At 43.6% G+C, this 20763-nt stretch overlaps 1 protein-coding gene across 1 annotated transcript; it reads right to left on the bottom strand.

The window, feature by feature from the left end:
* Window positions 1–677: 677 nt before the first annotated feature.
* On the bottom strand, window positions 678–10220 carry LOC120019130 (cytosolic 5'-nucleotidase 1A-like). The gene is made up of 6 exons (XM_038962403.1): window positions 9998–10220; window positions 9715–9882; window positions 6807–6936; window positions 6410–6532; window positions 2591–2778; window positions 678–2256 (listed from the first exon to the last, which is right to left on the bottom strand). Exons 1-6 carry the CDS (start codon window positions 10106–10108, stop codon window positions 1879–1881), a joined length of 1098 nt encoding a protein of 365 aa, XP_038818331.1. The 5' UTR covers window positions 10109–10220; the 3' UTR covers window positions 678–1878.
* Between the last annotated feature and the right edge of the window lie 10543 nt (window positions 10221–20763).

The following is a 20763-nucleotide window of genomic DNA, read 5'->3' as shown; positions in this document are numbered from 1 at the left end:
AGACATATCCCTGTGTATGTGTTGTGTCACTACTATGTAACACAGTCTAAAGGCGTGCCACATGCTAGCCCCCTGCGAGCAGGATACAGTCAAGTGTTGTTGACATCCCCAATGGATCCCCCATCCTGACACATACTTATAACCAACAGATACACTAGTCATGTGTGATCATCTCCTAACATTCAGACTCTAGGGGAATCCACACATTATATACAGTGCCCTGAAAAAGTATTTCCCCCTTTCTGATTTTCTCTATTTTTGCTAATCTTTTACACTGAATGTTACTAGATCTTCAACCAAAACCTAAAATTAGATAAAAGGAGCCTGACTGAACAAATAATAAAAAATGTGATACTTATTTCATTTTTTTTATAAACACAGTTATACAACACCCAATGTCCCAGTGTGATAAAGTAATTACCCCCTTACATTCAATAACTGCTTGTATCCCATTTTGCTGCAATGATCACAACCAAACACTTCCTGTAGTTGTTGTTCAGTCTCTCACGTCACTGTTGAGGAATTTTGGCCCACTCTTACATGCAGAACTGCTTTAACTCAGCGATATTTGTGGGTTTTCGAGGATGAACTTCTTGTTTCAGGTCCTGCCACAACATCTCAATCGGGTTTGTATCAATGTGTGGATAATACATAAAAACATGAATCAACCATTCACATCTATTTTAAACCTTTATTTAACCTTACTGCAATATGCACATGATAAATCTTTATGTTAAGTTAAAAGTGAAAAAATACAGACGGGATATTCTTAAAAATAGACATTTGAATAATTCCAAAAATATGTGTTAACACACAAAAAAGAAAAAATACAAATAGTTAATGTTCAACATACAATATAGACTGTCCTTCTACGTACTCTATATTCAACTGTAAACTATTTGTAACAAAATACCTGACATGTAACATTTTACTAGTGGAATAGATATGTTGAACTAGCTTGCTTGAGATGTTGATATAGCCATATAGCCTAATTCAGCTTTACTAAGAGCAAGGTGAGATTTCTTGCGTCTAAAAACAAATATTTTTTAAATGGAATAAGAAAATGGAATAGACTAGAACAATGCTTGGATAGCAAAAATAATTATTGAATATTAAAGTGTTGCTTCTAAAGTTTAGTATATTTTAGACAATATTTTTTAAAGTCATGCTCACAGGCCAAAATGGGTCCCCGAAAAATATGCACAATTGTGTACTACATCATCCATTTTGTGTGATGTCATGTCCTGCAAAAAAAATAAAAAAAAATGTTTCGAATTCCATTTCTTACAATATGTTACGAATTTGTAAGTGCTTAAGATCATGACTGCATCTAAGTGTAAATAATAAATAATCATGTGTTAATGTCTGTTTTGTATGGTGTGCAGTAAAACCAAAACGCATATTTTTTTTTGCAGCGCTTCATATCAATAACCATTCTACCTTGTACGTTTACTAGAGTGCGCATATCTAAAGATATAAAATACCTTTTGCTAAATATACTTTCATGTGTAAAATTTGAACACACTATACAAAATTTGAACACACTGACATACATTTTCATAAAAAACTACATATTTTACCAATGTCACAATGTGATGGTGATGAGGATTGTAGGAAAGTGATTATTTCTCTCCTTATGACAGAGAACATTAGGTGACATTGGTCCCTGATGTGAGTATTACATCTACAGTCCTAAACTATGTGTTTTTCTCTCCTGTTAATACAACATTCTCTGATAAAGATGTTTGTAATAAAGTGTTAAAAAGAGAAATAATACAAAATCCTGATAAACAATAAAGGTCCTACAGCTGATGACAGGGTTGTGTGCAACTAAGCATTTGCATAACGTATGATATCTCCCCACCACTAGGAGGCTATTTACTTCTTGTCTTTGACATCTTTGTCAGGCTGCTCAATAAGTTTCCCCTTGTGATACTTCTGTCCGATCCCATAAGGCACGTGTGCAGCGATGGTCCCCAGCTCCTTGGCTCCCTCGATGTGGAACATCTGGTCGTCAAAGAATATGTGGGGCCGGATCTTCTGCAGGAGGGGCCCTTTGGGGGCCCCGGCTAGGAACAGGGCTTCGTCGATCTCCAGGCCCCAGCTCCTGAGGGTCTTGAGGACACGGGCCCCTGAGCTGGCTGCACTGCGGGCTGTTACCAGGTAGGTACGAATGGGGCAGTTCATACGCTCATTCTTGGCGTAGAACTTTCTCTGGAGCTTCCCCAGCGCCTCCAGGAAACACTTCAAGGGACCCTGAGTGAAACAATGAGACATAGGGTTAGCATAGTATTGTTTTTACTTTTGTCCAAAGCATATAATACATAAATGGGTTCCACTTTATTGGGCTAGCCCCCTATTATAGATGGTCTTTAGATATGCAACAACTTGGTAGGGATAAGGAAAGGGTTAGGTCTAGTATTAGGAATAATGGGATAGTTAGTTAAAATGTTTGTTGCTAGTTTGTTGAAAATCTATAAGCCCTCTATAGGGAGATAAGGAAATCATGGAAATCTGACACAAACGACCATGTCAAAAGCTAACATAAAATGGAGACATGTATTCTGCTTCAGAGTCCTCTCATGATCACCTGTGCAAGAGGTTTGTTCTCAAATTCCTTCTCGTGCTCAAAGAACGTGTCCAGGCCGTGTTGTTTCACGATGATCTCTGACTCGTCAGAGAAGAGAACTGCGTCCCCGTCAAAAGCTACTTTCAGCTGTGTGTCAGAAAGCTGGTTCTCCACATCTCCAGATGCAAACATGGTCGCTGCAGCAATGCCTGTTTATAAGACATAAGGGGCTTATACATGCTCATAACAAGTCTTGCAACGCTTACAACAGTTATGGCTAGATGGTATAAAGCTACGGAAGTGACGCAAAAATTGCCATTCTCTCGCTGTGCGATTTGTCTGTTTCTGTAACGGCTGTCAATGTCGTTCTCCTCCTCGGACGAGGAGGAGCATGGATCGGACCAAGATGCGGAGGGATAAGTGTTCATTATTTAATGACAAAACAACAAAACACTTCAACATACAAAACAACAAACGTGACAAACCCGAAACAGTCCTGTGTGGCCCAAACGCTGACACAGGAACAAACACCCACAAACCACCAGTGAAACCCTGGCTGCCTTAGTATGACTCTCAATCAGAGACAAACGATACACACCTGTCTCTGATTGAGAATCATACCAGGCCGAACACAAAACCCCACATAGAAATAGAAACCTAGATCAACCCACCCAATTCACGCCCTGACCAACTAAAACAAATACATAACAAAGGAAAACAGGTCAGGAACGTGACAGAACCCCCCCCTTAAGGTGCGAACTCCGGGCGCACCAGCACAAAGTCTAGGGGAGGGTCTGGGTGGGCGTCTGTCCACGGTGGCGGCTCTGGCGCTGGTCGTGGTCCCCACCCCACCATAGTCAACCCCCGCTTCCGTGGCCTCCTCCCAATATTCACCCTCCATGTCAATCCCGCTATTCCAAAAGGCAGTAACAGACTGAGGGGTAGCAGTTGACTGAGGGGCAGCACCAGGATAAGGGGCAGCACCAGGATAAGGGGCAGCACCAGGATAAGGGGCAGCTCCGGACTGAGTGGCAGCTCCGGACTGAGTGGCAGCTCCGGACTGAGTGGCAGCTCATGACTGAGTGGCAGCTCATGACTGTAGGGCAGCTCATGACTGAGTGGCAGCTCATGACTGTAGGGCAGCTCATGACTGTAGGGCAGCTCATGACTGGAGGGCAGCTCATGACTGGAGGGCAGCTCATGACTGGAGGGCAGCTCATGACTGGAGGGCAGCTCATGACTGGAGGGCAGCTCATGACTGTAGGGCAGCTCATGACTGTAGGGCAGCTCATGACTGTAGGGCAGCTCATGACTGGAGGACAGCTCATGACTGGAGGGCAGCTCATGACTGGAGGGCAGCTCATGACTGGAGGGCAGCTCATGACTGAAGGGCAGTTCTGGCAGCTCCTGACTGGCTGGCGGATCTGGCAGCTCCTGACTGGCTGGCGGATCTGGCAGCTCCTGACTGGCTGGCGTCTCTGGCAGCTCCTGACTGGCTGGCGTCTCTGGCAGCTCCTGACTGGCTGGCGTCTCTGGCAGCTCCTGACTGGCTGGCGTCTCTGGCAGCTCCTGACTGACGGACGGCTCTAGCGGCTCCTGACTGACGGACGGCTCTAATGGCTCGGGACAGACGGGCGGCTCTGAAGGCTCGTGGCAGACGGATGGCTCAGATGGCGCTGGGCAGACGGATGGCTCAGACGGCGCTGGGCAGACGGATGGCTCAGACGGCGCTGGGCAGACGGATGGCTCAGATGGTGCTGGGCAGGCAGGCAGTTCAGACGGCGCTGGACAGACGAGCAGTGCAGGCGGCGTTGGGCAGACGGCCGACTCTGACCTGCTGAGGCGCACAGTAGGCCTGGTGCGTGGTACCGGAACTGGAGGCACTGAGCTGGAGACACGCACCATAGGGAGAGTGCGTGGAGGAGGAACAGGGCTCTGGAAACGCACTGGAAGCCTGGTGCGTGGAGTAGGCACTGGTGGTACTGAGCTGGGGTGGGAAGGTGGCGCCGGATATGCCGGACCGTGAAGGAGGACACGCGCTCTTGAGCACCAAGCCTCCCCAACCTTACCAGGTTGAGTGGTCCCCGTAGCCCTGCCAGTGCGGCGAGGTGGAATAGCCCGCACTGGGCTATGCAGGCGAACCGGGGACACCACCCGTAAGGCTGGTGCCATGTACGCCGGCCCGAGGAGACGTACTGGAGGCCAGATACGTTGGGCCGGCTTCATGACATCCGGCTCGATGCCCAACCTAGCCCTCCCAGTGCGGCAAGGTGGAATAGCCCGCACTGGGCTAAGCACGCGTACTGGGGACACCGTGCGCTTCACCGCATAACACGGTGTCTGACCAGTACGACGCCCTCTCACTCCACGGTAAGCCCGGGGAGTTGGCTCAGGTAACCAACCCGGCTTCGCCACACTCCCCTTTAGCCCCCCCCCAAGAAATTTTTGGGTGAGCCTCTCGGGCTTCCAGCCGCTCTGCCTTGCCTTAGCCTCATACAACCTCCTCTCCGCTTTCGCTGCCTCCAGCTCCGCTTTGGGGCGGCGACACTCCACTGGCTCTGCCCAGGGTCCTTTACCGTCTAGGATCTCCTCCCAAGTCCATTCCTCCTTTCCCCATTGCTGTTGTTCTCTCCGTCCTTCTCCAATCCGCTTGGTCCTGGTTTGGTGGGTGTTTCTGTAACGGCTGTCAATGTCGTTCTCCTCCTCGGACGAGGAGGAGCATGGATCGGACCAAGATGCGGAGGGATAAGTGTTCATTATTTAATGACAAAACAACAAAACACTTCAACATACAAAACAACAAACGTGACAAACCCGAAACAGTCCTGTGTGGCCCAAACGCTGACACAGGAACAAACACCCACAAACCACCAGTGAAACCCTGGCTGCCTTAGTATGACTCTCAATCAGAGACAAACGATACACACCTGTCTCTGATTGAGAATCATACCAGGCCGAACACAAAACCCCACATAGAAATAGAAACCTAGATCAACCCACCCAATTCACGCCCTGACCAACTAAAACAAATACATAACAAAGGAAAACAGGTCAGGAACGTGACAGTTTCTGTTACTATGGCAACAGCTAGCTAGAGAGTTAGGTTAGTTAGCTAGCTATGAGTCACTAGGCGATGACAATTAGCTGACGTTATTGCCCTCTGTAATAACGACGACAGGGCAAACCAGTGTGAATGACCAGTGCACCGGCGTTGTGCTTCTCACTGGACAGCTGTACTTTCACTGAGTCGCCGGCGGTAGCTAGTATAACGTGACCAATTTGTGTTAATTTTTGTCTAGGATTTTAGTCTTGTACTACCCGAGAAATAACTCATATTGGTAAGCATCTAGATGTCACCATGACTCAGTCTACCCAATGGGGTGAACATGAACGGCAACAACACCGGGACCCAATGTCCTTCATTCTGCAACTACTTTGGAACTAGCTTCATAGGGTGACAGGGGGATGACATTAGTAGGTGACAGTTACAGCAAGCACACGCATACAAGCAACAGTACCCTCATCATCAGTAATTTCATCAAAAATAAACAATCGTCAGTTTTATTAACTGAAACTGCACAATTATGTTGTGTGTAACACTAACAGTGAAATCCGACTCATCCTCTCCAAAATTAAGTCCAAACTCTTATGGTAGTTCAATTGTAAACTCGTCCTTGGCTGTATACCATCTAGTCACAACCTATTACAACAGCATCATCCATGCATTACAGCTGTAGGCTATACTATAAAGTGTTACCACAATGTACATCTACAGTTTTTGACTTAGCATCCATGCCAACCTAAACCAGTCCATCCTAAACCAGTAGCATCACCACCTACCCTCCTCAATGGCCTCGGTGACTTTCTCTCCATCCTTGGAGAGGTACAGGTTGGTCATGTAGGCCTTCAGATAGCCAATGGGGCTTTGCCCTCCGGTCATACAGAATCTCTCAATGGTTAAATCTGTTAGGTAGAGGGAACCGTTGCTTTTTTATCAGAAACTCATAGAAATGTGATGGTATGGTCATCAGGCTGGTAGCCAAAGATTGCCACTACATATCATGAACAACAGCATATAAACATTAAAAACAACATATTTGGTCAAAAGAACAGCATAAAGTTGGATGTCCAATCATTCAATGAAACATGAACATACTTTGCAAAACAGGTGTGTCTTAACACATTGTAGGCGTGGCTGAAACATTGCAGTACGAGTTTCAGAGCGTGTTTTACGGACCGTAGTGGTTGATGCTGTTGATGAGGCGCACCCCGACCTGGGCGTGGTTATTAGTCATCAGGACGATATCAAACAGCTCCTCACTGTCGGGGTAGAGCTGCCTCAGTCTGGAGTTTACCGTCATCAGAGCCTGCAGAGTGTGTGTGTGTGTGTGTGAATGTGTGTGTGTTTTTAGGACAAAATTGACACAGGGATTAAAAAACAATTACACAACCTGGCTGGTTTGTACTAGAGCAACTACTTCTAGGATGTTGCTTCAGAATATTCAGTCCCAAATTGTAACATGTGCAAACACTAGTGGTGACCCGTGATTCAGGACAGGTGGGGCAGATATATATATATTATATATATATATATATAAATACATATTTTTTTTGGGGGGGGGGCTTGCCTGTTTTGCATGTTATTTTGGCATTAATGCATGTCACATATCAGTTTGCAAACAATGTAAAAATATATATATATAATTGAGTTTATAAAGCCCCATGGTCTCTTTTTTGTTTACTTGAGTAAGACAGCTCCAAAATGCAGGTGTTTCTCCTAGCTCAGTGCTTTCTGTGGTGGTGGGGCAAGCCAGCAGAAAATAGGAGCATTGCGCCGTGATTGGCTCAGTGTTCTGTCACTCATGGGAACCTTACGCAATCGCCAAGCTTCAGTCCTTAGTAAGGGTAGACATCCAACAGTTTAGCCCTTTGGGTCCTGCCATAGAGTTATATTACAAGTGCCCTTCCAAGAAGACTCAAGGTTATTGGTCACAGAAATGACGTCAAATCACGTTATATGTACAGTAGCTTTGATTGGACTGATCATGTCAACATCATACTTTCACAATCTTAGCTAGCAGTCATCATCATGAATCAAGTCAACAATCTACTGGCAAAAACTCCTTTTTAATCCTTGTCATATGAAGAGAAATAATGAAGAGAAAATTATAGATAAAATGCATTCGTGCTCATCGGCCATTGGACATAAACATTACACAACAATTTGGAGATCGCAAATTCAACAATGAGTGGTTTGTAAGGAATTGGTGAGAGCGGCTAACTGCAAGCATTGCAACTGGGAAGTCGGGAATAAACAGCGCAAACTGTGAAAATAAATTTTGAACGGTCATTCAATTCTCTTTGATGACAAAATTTGCCCACGGAGGACCGGCGCGCCACTTTCCTGTTCAAGCACATCACAACAACGTGAGTCCAAAAAATGTCTTATGCTGCTTCATAAATTATGTAGGATGCCAGAGAGATATGTATATTGTAGCTAAGAAAGTAATACTAAGTGTATATTGTGGGTAAGCTGTTAGTAGCCCATGTTCCTCACCCTACTAATTTGGTCTATTTTCACCAACGCGGTATTGTAAACACTTCGTTCGTGGCCCGGTGTGTGCTTGTTTGCAAACTTGTTTTGTACAGCTTTGACAATGCTACTGATAGTAGTGGTGGCGCTTGGCTTGCAAGTGCAAATTCAGCACACACAACATTCTATAATAGAATTGTGTTATTTGACGTGTCAAATTAAAAGTTTATTTAACCCGTCAAATAGTGTTATATGACGTGTATCTTTTTTGACACACAAAGACCCAAACAGCGTTCAATGTGCCTCACCCTAACATTTTTGTCTATTTTCACCTCTTAATATCGCCTACTGCTCTAACTTGGTGGTGCACATGTAGTCTATCACCTGTTTTAGAGAAATGTAATCATTGAATATTGTAAGAGCTTTCATTGTCTGTTTATATTCCCTCTTTATCTATCCTATGGTTCTGACTTGTTGTACAGGGAATACACTGTAAGAATGGCCCATGTTCTGAATTCTGTTGCTGTACATTTCAAAAGTGCTGAACAAATAGTTATATTGACTATGTCTGTTGTCGCTTGCTCATTAATGTCTTAATCGAAATTACAGATTGCTTCTTATCTGCTTGTCGTCCCCTTATGCCATAGTTTGTACATCTCAATTGTCAGTAGAAACCACATTTGTTTAAGCAAGTCAGCCATATCAGCTATGTTTTTTTTTAAAGTCAGTAAATGATGCTGAATGAACTGTTTCGCTGCCAGACAAGGCTCCACTGATAGCCAGGTGTAGCAGTGGTAAGGTGCTGTTGGGACAGCTTTATGTTGGCCCTAACAGTTTGTGGGCTCCGTTTGTCACCGTTATAGTGCTAATTAATGTATTGTTTTGTGTTGTGTTGTGTTGTGGCTTTGCTGGCATACATCCCACATGATCTACATGCTAAAATCGCCACTGGCACACACGCACGCACAAATGCACGAACACACCCACACAGATTATCTGAAGGGGACATTTGTTGTTCTGCTATAGATTACAACATGGCCTAATCCTGTGCTTGCATACCATTATAGAGCATGGGAAGAAGAACCAGAATAACCTGCCACAGTGTTTTTATTTAACCTTCATTTAACTAAGCAAGTCAATAAAGAACAAATTCTTATTTTACAATGACGGCCTACCCTGGCCAAACGCTCCCCTAACCCAGACAACGCTGGGCCAATTGTGCACTGCCCTATGGGACTCCCGATCACGGCCGGTTGTGATACAGCCTGGGATTGAACCAGGGTCTACAGTGACACCTCTAGCACTGAGATGCAGTGCCTTAGACCACTGCATCACTCGGGAGTGTCATTCATGCATTGATGTGTAGATGGTGCATAACAGTGGGAAACAATATTGCCTATTGTAATTCTGAGCAAAACACTATTCTAGATGCATTACACAAATTGTATCTAGGCCTAAATGCATTGGCATGACAGTGAATGAGGTTTCCCCTTCACCTCCACTAAGGAATCAATATGCAATTGTAAGGGAACCCTACCCTCTGACTCTCCCACGCACAGACATGCAGGTAGGCCATACCCTTAGCTATGTTAATTCAATCCCTCTAATTTACCTTCACGAGAGGGAACGCCACACCTTGCATGAGCGGCTCATTCTCGTGCTCCTGTTGAAACGTCACATACTTCTCGACCCCCTCTTCCTCGTAGATCTTCCGCTCCGCAACCATGTTGAACAGGGTGCGAGAAGAGACGGCGATAGTAACGGCATATTGGGGTTTGGGCTATATGGAAAACAAAAATTACGATACAAGAGATTAGCTAATAGTATACTATAGACCCGTGTAGACACTTATTTTATCTGCAAAGGCAAATAAGAACGGCTTATGTATCACTTACGGGTCTAGGTTTCCTTGTTTTTAAACTGTCAAAAAAGGCTTTTGCTGCGGCCCAGTCCTTTTCCTCTCCAGTGTTAGTGGCTGCTGGATCCGTAGGTTTGATTTCACTCATATTTGTCCTGGGATGGAAAAGTTCAAAGTCTGATAGTTCCGTAACAGTGATTCCGAATGTAGATGATCAGAACAAGCGCCCACGGGATAGTTTGCGGAAACGTTTGAGAGGTTTCGACGGGCGTGTCTTTTTACCCATGATGCTCATTCGAAAAAAAGGAAAAACACCAAAATGTACATAATAATTAGTTTTAATCACATTACCGGGCTACTTTTTGCATATCGGCCAACCCGCCATATCGTTACATGGAATTTTATCTGGGTGTTTTTACCAATAATTACACAGTAATACATAATTACACAGTAATACCAATAGGCCTGTTGATAACTACACAATTTTCATTTATTTTATGAAACTTTGAATATTACAATAGTATAACTTTATATAACTGTATGCAGCAATACATAACATAGGCTATGTGATACACAAATATAATTCATTTATGTTACACTATCATATTTTTATACATAATCCATCATACTTTCTAAACATGCAATTATTAAGATAAGTAGCTATTGCAAATAACCTACAATTTTTCATTGCACAGGTAGGCTAAAGTCAGTGTGCGGTGCTCATACAAATCAGCCTGATCTCGCGAGTTTACTTTCGGCTTCGCTAAACGCAACGAGAGCGCAGCGGTCAGAATGGTCTTGGATCAGGCTATCAAACAATGCCCCCCTCCTTCAAAAACAAGAATAACCTCTCCCCAGTTTTCACCCCCTCGCTTTGGTTCAATCTGGAACAGAACATAATGGCGGTTGATGGTAAGTAGCCCACACCGGCACAGGTGACCTGCTGTACTCATATAACTTGCATGGGACAGAGCTAGAATGCTTAGTGACAGTACCATTTATTCAGCAAGATAGATGTCTAGTAATGATATACATGCACATTGCGGTGTCTCGTCAGCTTGTGCTGTAGCCTACATAGCCTGCAGAGATGCTGAAGAGTAGCCGCAAAGATGTGGGGATGTTGTGGGATGCGCCGCGTGACACTTTACTGTACCACGCTAAGTGGTCCTGAAGTGGACAGCGATGATACAAAATAAATGTGACTCGGTCATCACGTTGTCTTGACAGAGTCTCACGCATGGACGTGTGCGAGTCCTCATAAATGGTTCGTTAGAAACAGGATAGCATAGCCTAGTAAGTGTTCAAGTTTATTAAAGGATAATGGAATGTGAACTTTACTACTGTTGAAGCCAGATAAATGCTGTCAAAGGTAAACTCCTACACTGCCTACATCCAAGGCTGCATGGCTGCTTCTGCGCAATATTGTATCATACACATATATAGGCTACTTGGTCACGTGTTCTCGCACGTTGGTTGGTTGCTATCCGGTCTCAGCACTGGAAGTGTTGCCGTCACACCTGGCAAATGCGATGCTGTAAGAGAGAAAGAGAGGAAAGAGTCACTGTCAGCTGGTGAATGTGCTGGTCTTTGGCCAATGCTCATCTATACTTTACTGGTCACCGGTGTAAAGGCAGATGTTTATCAATTACTTATAGCTCCGTTTATTTTTCCTCTGCTGAAATGTCGATGGGAAAGGAGAGCTTTAATCAAGCTGGCTAAGACTGAGTGCATAGGTTGATTTTTGTGAAAGGTCAGGAGACGGGTTGCTCTGACTGCCCTTGTTGCCTTATTGACCTCAGTGATGTATTTGTATTTCCTGTGTCTGTAAACTCACCCTCCATAGGGAGTATAGTACACACTCAGTAGTGTAATATGAGGGTGAAAAGTCAAGAGCCTGAGCCTGAACTCCAGTAAGACTAAGAGCTATAGTACACTCTCTCTGTAGCCACTCAGAACATTAAGTCCTACATAGCATAGTGCCAAGTGTGTGTGTGTGTGTGTGTCTGTTTCTCTCTCTCTCTGTGTGTGTGTGTGTGTGTGTGTGTGTGTGTGTGTGTGTGTGTGTGTGTGTGTGTGTGTGTGTGTGTGTGTGTGTGTGTGCCTTGCATGTGTGCATCTGCCCCGTATCTGTGTGTGTGTGTGTATTTGTGCCTGTGTGTCTTTATTGTCTTATGAGTTTGAAAAGGTTTGAATACAGGGTTAAGAACACTGATCTATTTAAGCAATAAGGCACGAGAGGGTGTGGTTTTTGGCCAATATACCATGGCTAAGGGCTGTGGAATGCCTGGATACAGCCCGTAGCCTGGTATATTGGCCATATACCACAACCCCTCGAGGTAACTATTTGCTATTATAAACTGGTTACCAATGTAATTAGAGCAGTACAAATAAATTATTTTGTCATACACGTGGTATACCACGGCTGTCAGCCAATCAGCCAATAAGCATTCAGGGTTTAAACCAACTAGTTTATAATTATACCACAGCATGGCTGAATACTAATTTCTGATTGGCTAAAAGGGCATTCTAGAATGGACATTAAAACCAGATAACGGAACAGTTGGAGAAAATATCAGGACAGTTGGAGAAGATATCAGGACAACTTGCAATCATGATGCAATATGCGTCTACACAAGCAGACCGTACACAAACTGAAATTGGATATATTGTAAACGCAGGTGCGACAATGAAAAACGTAGCTAGCTAGCTAGCTTTGATTTGTTTTTGTAGAGACTTATTTTTTTACGCATCTGATGACCTAACATGGTGAGTGATGAACATGAATTTCTCCTAACCCCTCCGCCGCTAAAGCTGGCAAATCCTCCCACATGTTTCTAGTTTGACCAGCTGTTTTCATCAACAAATATTTTAGAATTTGGTTGTCATATTGGCAGGTTTGCTAGCAACAAATGATTTAGCTAGCTTCTAGCCTAGTGTTTGATATGCAATGCGATCTCCTCATAATTAAAAGTCAGTGTTGACGAGTGTCCTTACGAGAAAGCAAACTTTTCTATTTATGCCAGGCAAAATCGGGCATTATCAGCTCATTGTTATGGATGTATCCAAATGAATGTCAATAGAAAACAGCTACTTTGCTGTTATTCTGTCTGCAGAGGTTATGACTGTGTTAGCTGTAGCTAGCTGTAGCTAGCTTACTAGTTAGCAAGCAAGGGATAAAAGGGATAGGAACATAAATATCGAACTAATCAGACAAATGACTGGGTCGCATCCAAAAGAAGACAAAGTATGAATTTGCTTATATAAATGGAAATATCAACAAATATTTTGTATTTCTACCTGTAAATGTATGCTTAGTAAAGTTTTATTTGGCAACTGGTATAAGCGGGATAAACAGCTTAAACAAACACAACAGAATAAACTTTGCTGTTCTGGCTGCAGAGGTCGTAACTGTATAGCCGTAGCTAGTTGGCTAGCTAGCAGCAAGCAAGGGAACATAAAGAACAAACGACTGGGTCGCGTCCGTAAATACCGAACTAATCGAACGAACGCCTCTAGCAACCTAAAGATGAAAAAGTATGAATTTGCTTATAAAAATGAAAATATCAACATTAAAAAACATTTTTAAAGTATTCATACCGGTAATGTGTGTTTTCATATTGTTTTCTTTGGCAACTGTGGTATAACCGGGATAAACGCCTCCGTTCTGTACATTACCTTGGAAAAATGAATTCCATCAAGGGACTCGGCTCCACCTCGTCTGCTGCTTTGTCCATTATTTCCAAGGTAATGTGCTGAACGTCTGCGTTCATCCCTTACATATACTCTATATACTTCTGTATACTATAAATTAAACAGTTTTAAGGACAGACACAGTTGTTCTATTCTAAAACCCTATTCAGTTAGGATTCCTCACAGGAATTACATGTAATTAAACACTTGATAACTCCATGAGATTAGTTGGTTGGAGTTAATTAGTGTGTCACCTGCCTCTAATAGCCTTGGTTTACCTCTATGGGAGAGGCTGTGGAGGAGCCGTCATAGGGACCGACATGTGGCACCCTTGAGAAGCAGAGCAATATCTTAACCCCTCACCCCTGACGCTCCTATCCCTTTAACCCTTAGGTGGTGGAGGGAGGAGCTGTGGCGTGCATGAGCTCATCTGTGCCAGACGAGGTAAGATCAGGGGGGCGTCCTGTCTGTCTGTCTTTCTCTCTATCGCTCTGTCTGTACTCCATTGTACTCTATGTACAGTGGGGCAAAAAAGTATTTAGTCAGCCACCAATTGTGCAAGTTCTCCCACTTAAAAAGATGAGAGAGGCCTGTAATTTTCATCATAGGTACACTTCAACTATGACAGACAAAATTAGAAGAAAAAAAATCCAGAAAATCACATTGTAGGATTTTTAATGAATTTATTTGCAAATTATGGTGGAAAATAAGTATTTGGTCACCTACAAACAAGCAAGATTTCTGGCTCTCACAGACCTGTAACTTCTTCTTTAAGAGGCTCCTCTGTCCTCCACTCGTTACCTGTATTAATGGCACCTGTTTGAACTTGTTATCAGTATAAAAGACACATGTCCACAACCTCAAACAGTCACACTCCAAACTCCACTATGGCCAAGACCAAAAAGCTGTCAAAGGACACCAGAAACAAAATTGTAGACCTGCACCAGGCTGGGAAGACTGAATCTGCAATAGGTAAGCAGCTTGGTTTGAAGAAATCAACTGTGGGAGCAATTATTAGGAAATGGAAGACATACAAGACCACTGATAATCTCCCTTGATCTGGGGCGCCACGCAAGATCTCACCCCGTGGGGTCAAAATGATCACAAGAACGGTGAGCAAAAATCCCAGAACCACACGGGGGACCTAGTGAATGACCTGCAGAGAGCTGGGACCAAAGTAACAAAGCCTACCTTCAGTAACACACTACGCCGCCAGGGACTCAAATCCTGCAGTGCCAGACGTGTCCCCCTGCTTAAGCCAGTACATGTCCAGTCCCGTCTGAAGTTTGCTAGAGAGCATTTGGATGATCCAGAATAAGATTGGGAGATTGTCATATGGTCAGATGAAACCAAAATATAACTTTTTGGTAAAAACTCAACTCGTCGTGTTTGGAGGACAAAGAATGCTGAGTTGCATCCAAAGAACACCATACCTACTGTGAAGCATGGGGGTGGAAACATCATGCTTTGGGGCTGTTTTTCTGCAAAGGGACCAGGACGACTGATCCGTGTAAAGGAAAGAATGAATGGGGCCATGTATCGTGAGATTTTGAGTGAAAACCTCCTTCCATCAGCAAGGGCATTGAAGATGAAACGTGGCTGGGTCTTTCAGCATGACAATGATCCCAAACACACCGCCCGGGCAACGAAGGAGTGGCTTTGTAAGAAGCATTTCAAGGTCCTGGAGTGGCCTAGCCAGTCTCCAGATCTCAACCCCATAGAAAATCTTTGGAGGGAGTTGAAAGTCTGTGTTGCCCAGCAACAGCCCCAAAACATCACTGCTTTAGAGGAGATCTGCATGGAGGAATGGGCCAAAATACCAGCAACAGTGTGTGAAAACCTTGTGAAGACTTACAGAAAACGTTTGACCTCTGTCATTGCCAACAAAGGGTATATAACAAAGTATTGAGAAATGTTTGTTATTGACCAAATACTTATTTTTCACCATAATTTGCAAATAAATTCATTAAAAATCCTACAATGTGATTTTCTGGAATTTTTTTTCTCATTTTGTCTGTCATAGTTGAAGTGTACCTATGATGAAAATTTACAGGCCTCTCTCATCTTTTTAAGTGGGAGAACTTGCACAATTGGTTGCTGACTAAATACTTTTTGCCCCACTGTATCTGTGTCTGTCTGCTTGACTGTACTTGTATCCCCCTTAAAAATAGGAAGATGGCTCCATCAAAGCACGTAGCTATCTAACATGCTCAGTTGGATCTTTGGAGTACACATACAGTGCCTTCGGAAAGTATTCAGACCACTTTACTTTTTCCACATTTTGTTACGTTACAACCTTATTCTAAAATTGATTACATTTGTTTTTTTCCTCCTCAATCCACACACAATACCCCATAATGTCAAAGTAAAAACAGATTTTTAGAAATGTTTGCAGATGTATATATACCATATACATAGTATTCAGACCATTTACTCAGTACTTTGTTGAAGCACCTTTGGCAGCGATTACAGCCTCGAGACGTCTTGGGTATGACTCTACAAGCTTGGCACACCTGTATTTGGGGAGTTTCTCCCATTCTTCTCTGCAGATCCTCTCAAGCTCTGTCAGGTTGGATGGGGAGCGTCGCTGGACAACTATTTTCAGGTCTCTCCAGAGATGTTCGATCGGGTTCAAGTCCGGACTCTGGCTGGGCCACTCAAGGACATTCAGAGACTTGTCTCAAAGCCACTCCTGCGTTGTCTTGGCTGTGTGCTTAGGGTCATTTTCCTGTTGGAAGGTGAACCTTCGTACCAGTCTGGGGACCTGAGTGCTCTGGAGCAGGTTTTCATCAAGGATCTCTCTGTACTTTTCTCTGTTCATCTTTCCCTAAATCCTGACTAGTCTCCCAGTCCCTGCCGCTGAAAAACATCCCCACAGGATGATGCTGCCACCACCATGCTTCACCGTAGGGATGGTGAAGGTTTCCTCCAGATGTGACACTTGGCATTCAGGACAAAAAGTTCAATCTTGGTTTCATCAGACCAGAGAATCTTGTTACTCATGGTGTGAGAGTTCTTAAGGTGCCTTTTGGCAAACTCCATGCGGGCTGTCATGTGCCTTTTACTGAGGAGTGGCTTCCGTCTGGCCACTCTACAATAAAGGGCTGGTTGGTGGAGTGCTGCAGAGGTGGTTGTCCTTCTGGAAGGTTCTCCCATCTCCACAGAGGAACTCTGGAGCTCTGTCAGAGTGACCATCGGATTCTTGGTCACCTCCCTGAGGTTCTTCTTCCCTGATAGCTCAGTTTGGCCGGACGGCCAGCTCTAGGAAGAGTTTTGGTTGTTCCAAACTTCTTCAATTTAAAAAGGATAGAGGCCACTGTGTTCTTGGGGACTTTCAATGCTGCCGATTTATTTTGGTACCCTGCTCCAGATCTGTGCCTCAACACAATCCGGTCTCGGCGCTCTACGGACAATTCCTTCGACCTCACGGCTTGGTTTTTGCTCAGACATTCACTCTCAACTGTTGGACCTTATAGAGGCAGGTGTGTGCCTTTCCAAATCATGTCCAATCAATTGAATTTACCACAGGTGGACTCCAACCTAGCTATAGAAACATCTCAAGGATGATCATGGGAAACAGGATGCACCTGAGCTCAATTTTGAGTCTCATAGTGAAGGGTCTGAATACTTATGTAAATAAGGTATTTCTGTTTAAAAAATGTAATACATTTGTAAAAATGTCTAAAAACCTGTTTTAGCTTTGTCATTATGGCGTATTGAGTGTAGATTGATGAGGGAAAATGAATTTAATGCATTTTAGAATAAGGATGTAACATAACAGAATGTGAAAAAGTCAAGGGAATTGAATACTTTCCGAATTCACTGCATGTAGGATCTTAATTTGATCACTCTTTTGTTGCTGAGAATGTTTCTGCACTGCAGGAAATGCAAACTTGTAGTGTATTCAAGGTTAAAAAGGCTTCTAAAGTTTGTAATTTCCACTTTAAAATGTCGGCCTTTATTGTTCGTAATGAAAAATGTATCAACCCCTACAAAAAATGTACGTTCATTATAATCCACGTAATAATTCAAATTTCTTGTTGCTACAGGATTATTTTCCTGCCGCAGCGAACTGTCTCAAATTAAGATCCTACATATGTAGAGGGATACTCAATAGTTATAGTTACAAACTTCTTGAATATTCTACTGTATATCTGGTTGTGAATTATTAATGGGTGGCATATCAAGTTTTAAAGCTCTTCTCTGGAGAAAGCAGCAGTATTCATGATTTATTTACCACAGAGGTTTTGTTTTCGTATGTGGGGGTCCATGTGTAAGCAACGTTTCCACTACGCGCACTCTACATTTCCTGTAGTAACCTCAAACACACTTACAATGGCACCCTGATAGTGGGTCCTGAAAAAGGGTATCAAAACATTGTTGCCATTGCTACCATGCTCAGCTAGCCTGAATGCAAACAATGAATTATGCAAAGAGGAAATATTAGAATAAACGTTTTTTTTCTTTCTATTCAGTCGTTTTATTGTCCGATCAAAGAATCTCAGATAATCACATGACTTCTTGAATTAGAATTCTGTGGACAAACCTGGTACACATTTGTCAGAGTAACTCGGCTGTCAACATATATATTTCGTTAGTTGAATGTCAAATGTTCATGTTCTTTCACTTTTAATTACTGATTTTGTGAACTGCGTTTTAAAATATATTGTGGCTGTTACCTGGATACCAGATGCAGCCCTGAGGCTTTGGACTCCAGTTGACAAACTGTCCAGCAGAGCACACGTTGGTGTTTCCTTTCTCTGATTCTCGGTTCATAGACTGCCCCACGCAACCCTACACACTCACCTCCACCACCCGCTTACACACACACACACACACACACACACACACACACACACACACACACACACACACACACACACACACACACACACACACACACACACACACACACACACACACAACCAATCCACTCTGCAGCTGTGGAAAGTCATCATACAAGCCCATCCCATCTGTCCTATGACTGATAAAATGAGTCAGTCGACTGTATCCATGACTTCACTCACCAGCAGCCTCCATGACCGCCAGCCTCCATGACCAGCAGCCTCCATGACCGCCAGCCTCCATGACCAGCAGCCTCCATGACCAGCAGCCTCCATGACCGCCAGCCTCCATGACCAGCAGTCTCCATGACCACCAGCCTCCATGACCAGCAGCCTCCATGACCAGCAGCCCCCATGACCGCCAGCCTCCATGACCATCGTCTCCATTGTTTTATTACAGTACTCCTTAGTGAGTGCAGAGTGGGACAACGTGGAGCTCAGGGTACATATTCAAAGGATCAGGTCCCCCCTGCCCATATAATCCCCTTCATTAAGATCTAAAAAGGCTAAATTGCTCCTCTATCAGCACTTGGACTTTGTGAACACGGGCTCAGGTCAGGTTAGCATGGGGTGGCTAACGCTCAGTTAGCATCTGTCAATGAGAGAGGCATCCTGTTACTGCAGGTGTTTGAATTATTTAGGGGCAGTTGACATGTACACAGCAGTACACCACCACACTCCACACTCCGGTTAGGGACAGGGAGAGGGACATACTGTACAGTACAGTTATGCCTGGCTTTTGGACTTCAGGGACACTTTTGGACTTCAAGGACACCTAACTTGACTCAATTACCAGAATTGTCACCAGTGAGAGAGGATAGGTACTGTAACTGTGTTAGGTGTTGTTGAGAATCGAGGAATTTTTGTACCAAACTTAAAAGATCACCACATGGTTTCCAAGTGTTGTAACAGCTGTTGGTTATGTTGGACTCAATATTAGGATCATAACCAATTTTTATGTTTTTGGACTTTTTAGCATTTTCTTTGTATAGGACTCAATAATTGTCTTGGATAACCAGATTACCACTAAGAGGAACAACACTGCTGTTTTGACAGAATGGAAAAGTTCGCTGTAGGCTAGACGGTAGGGGCTTCAGACACATCCTCAATGTAAACAAAAGAAAAGCTGCTAGAATGGAGAAGGTGAGCTGTGCCCGTGGGTTTTTGTTCTCTTATCTTTCTCCCTCTCTTTCACTCTTTTCGCTGAGCTTTGACTATCAGTCTATTCGTTTGGGAGAGGAGGACACAGGAGAAGGCACTACTTCTTGTCTGTTGTCAGGCTTCAGTGGTGTCTGCCTGTTGCCATGGTGAGAAGAAGAGATAGTCCACGAGAAGTAGTTCCTTCTAAACTCAGTCAAATCAAATCAAAGTTTATTAGTCACGTGCGCTGAATACAACAGGTGTAGACCTTACAGTGAAATGCTTACTTACAGGCTCCAATCAATAATGCAAAAAAGGTGTTAGGTGAACAATAGGTAAGTAAAGAAATAAAACAACAGTAAAAAGACAGGCTATATACAGTAGCGAGGCTATAAAAGTAGCGAGGCTACATACAGACACCGGTTAGTCAGGCTGATTGAGGTAGTATGTACATGTAGATATGGTTAAAGTGACTATGCATATATGATGAACAGAGAGTAGCAGTAGCGTAAAAGAGGGGTTGGCGGGTGGGACACAATGCAGATCGCCCGGTTAGCCAATGTGCGGGAGCACTGGGGAAGAGGGCAAGAGGTTGGATGAATGGTGGGCCTTTTCTCTGGAGATGTAGTGTGAACGAGAGCTGTAATGACTTGACTCCTCAGGCAATAGAAGTTTTCATATTGATGATCGTCCGCCCACAATACTCTACCAATGACCCTTCATAGTTCCTGAATTATTCTCAGTGTTCCTGAATTATTCTCAGTGTTCCTGAATTGTTCTCAGTGGCACTGCATGTGCATATCAGATCAAAATTCAGCCTCTCATGTAGACTTTTGAAGTATGTTCTGAACTTTTCTTTCCTCTGGCATCTCTGTTCTATTTTTGTAATTCAACAGCCACTCATGCACCAGTGGCTATTCAATGGCCTGTACACTGAGTGTACAAAACAAAAGGAACATTTGCACCCAGTAAATATAGTAGCTCAGCAATAACAATGGATGCTGCTTAATAACATGATTTATTGTTGGCATACATAAACGTGTCTGCTGAGCTTTGAATTAAAATATTAATCACGTATTGTACTGTAATGGTGAAGCTAACTGTACTGTACTGTTGAAGCTAACTGTAC

This window comes from Salvelinus namaycush, chromosome 24, assembly GCF_016432855.1.
Source record: "Salvelinus namaycush isolate Seneca chromosome 24, SaNama_1.0, whole genome shotgun sequence".
Lineage (NCBI taxonomy): Eukaryota > Metazoa > Chordata > Actinopteri > Salmoniformes > Salmonidae > Salvelinus > Salvelinus namaycush.
The sequence above is the reverse complement of the archived record's forward strand: the minus strand, read 5'-3'. Positions and strand labels throughout refer to the sequence as shown.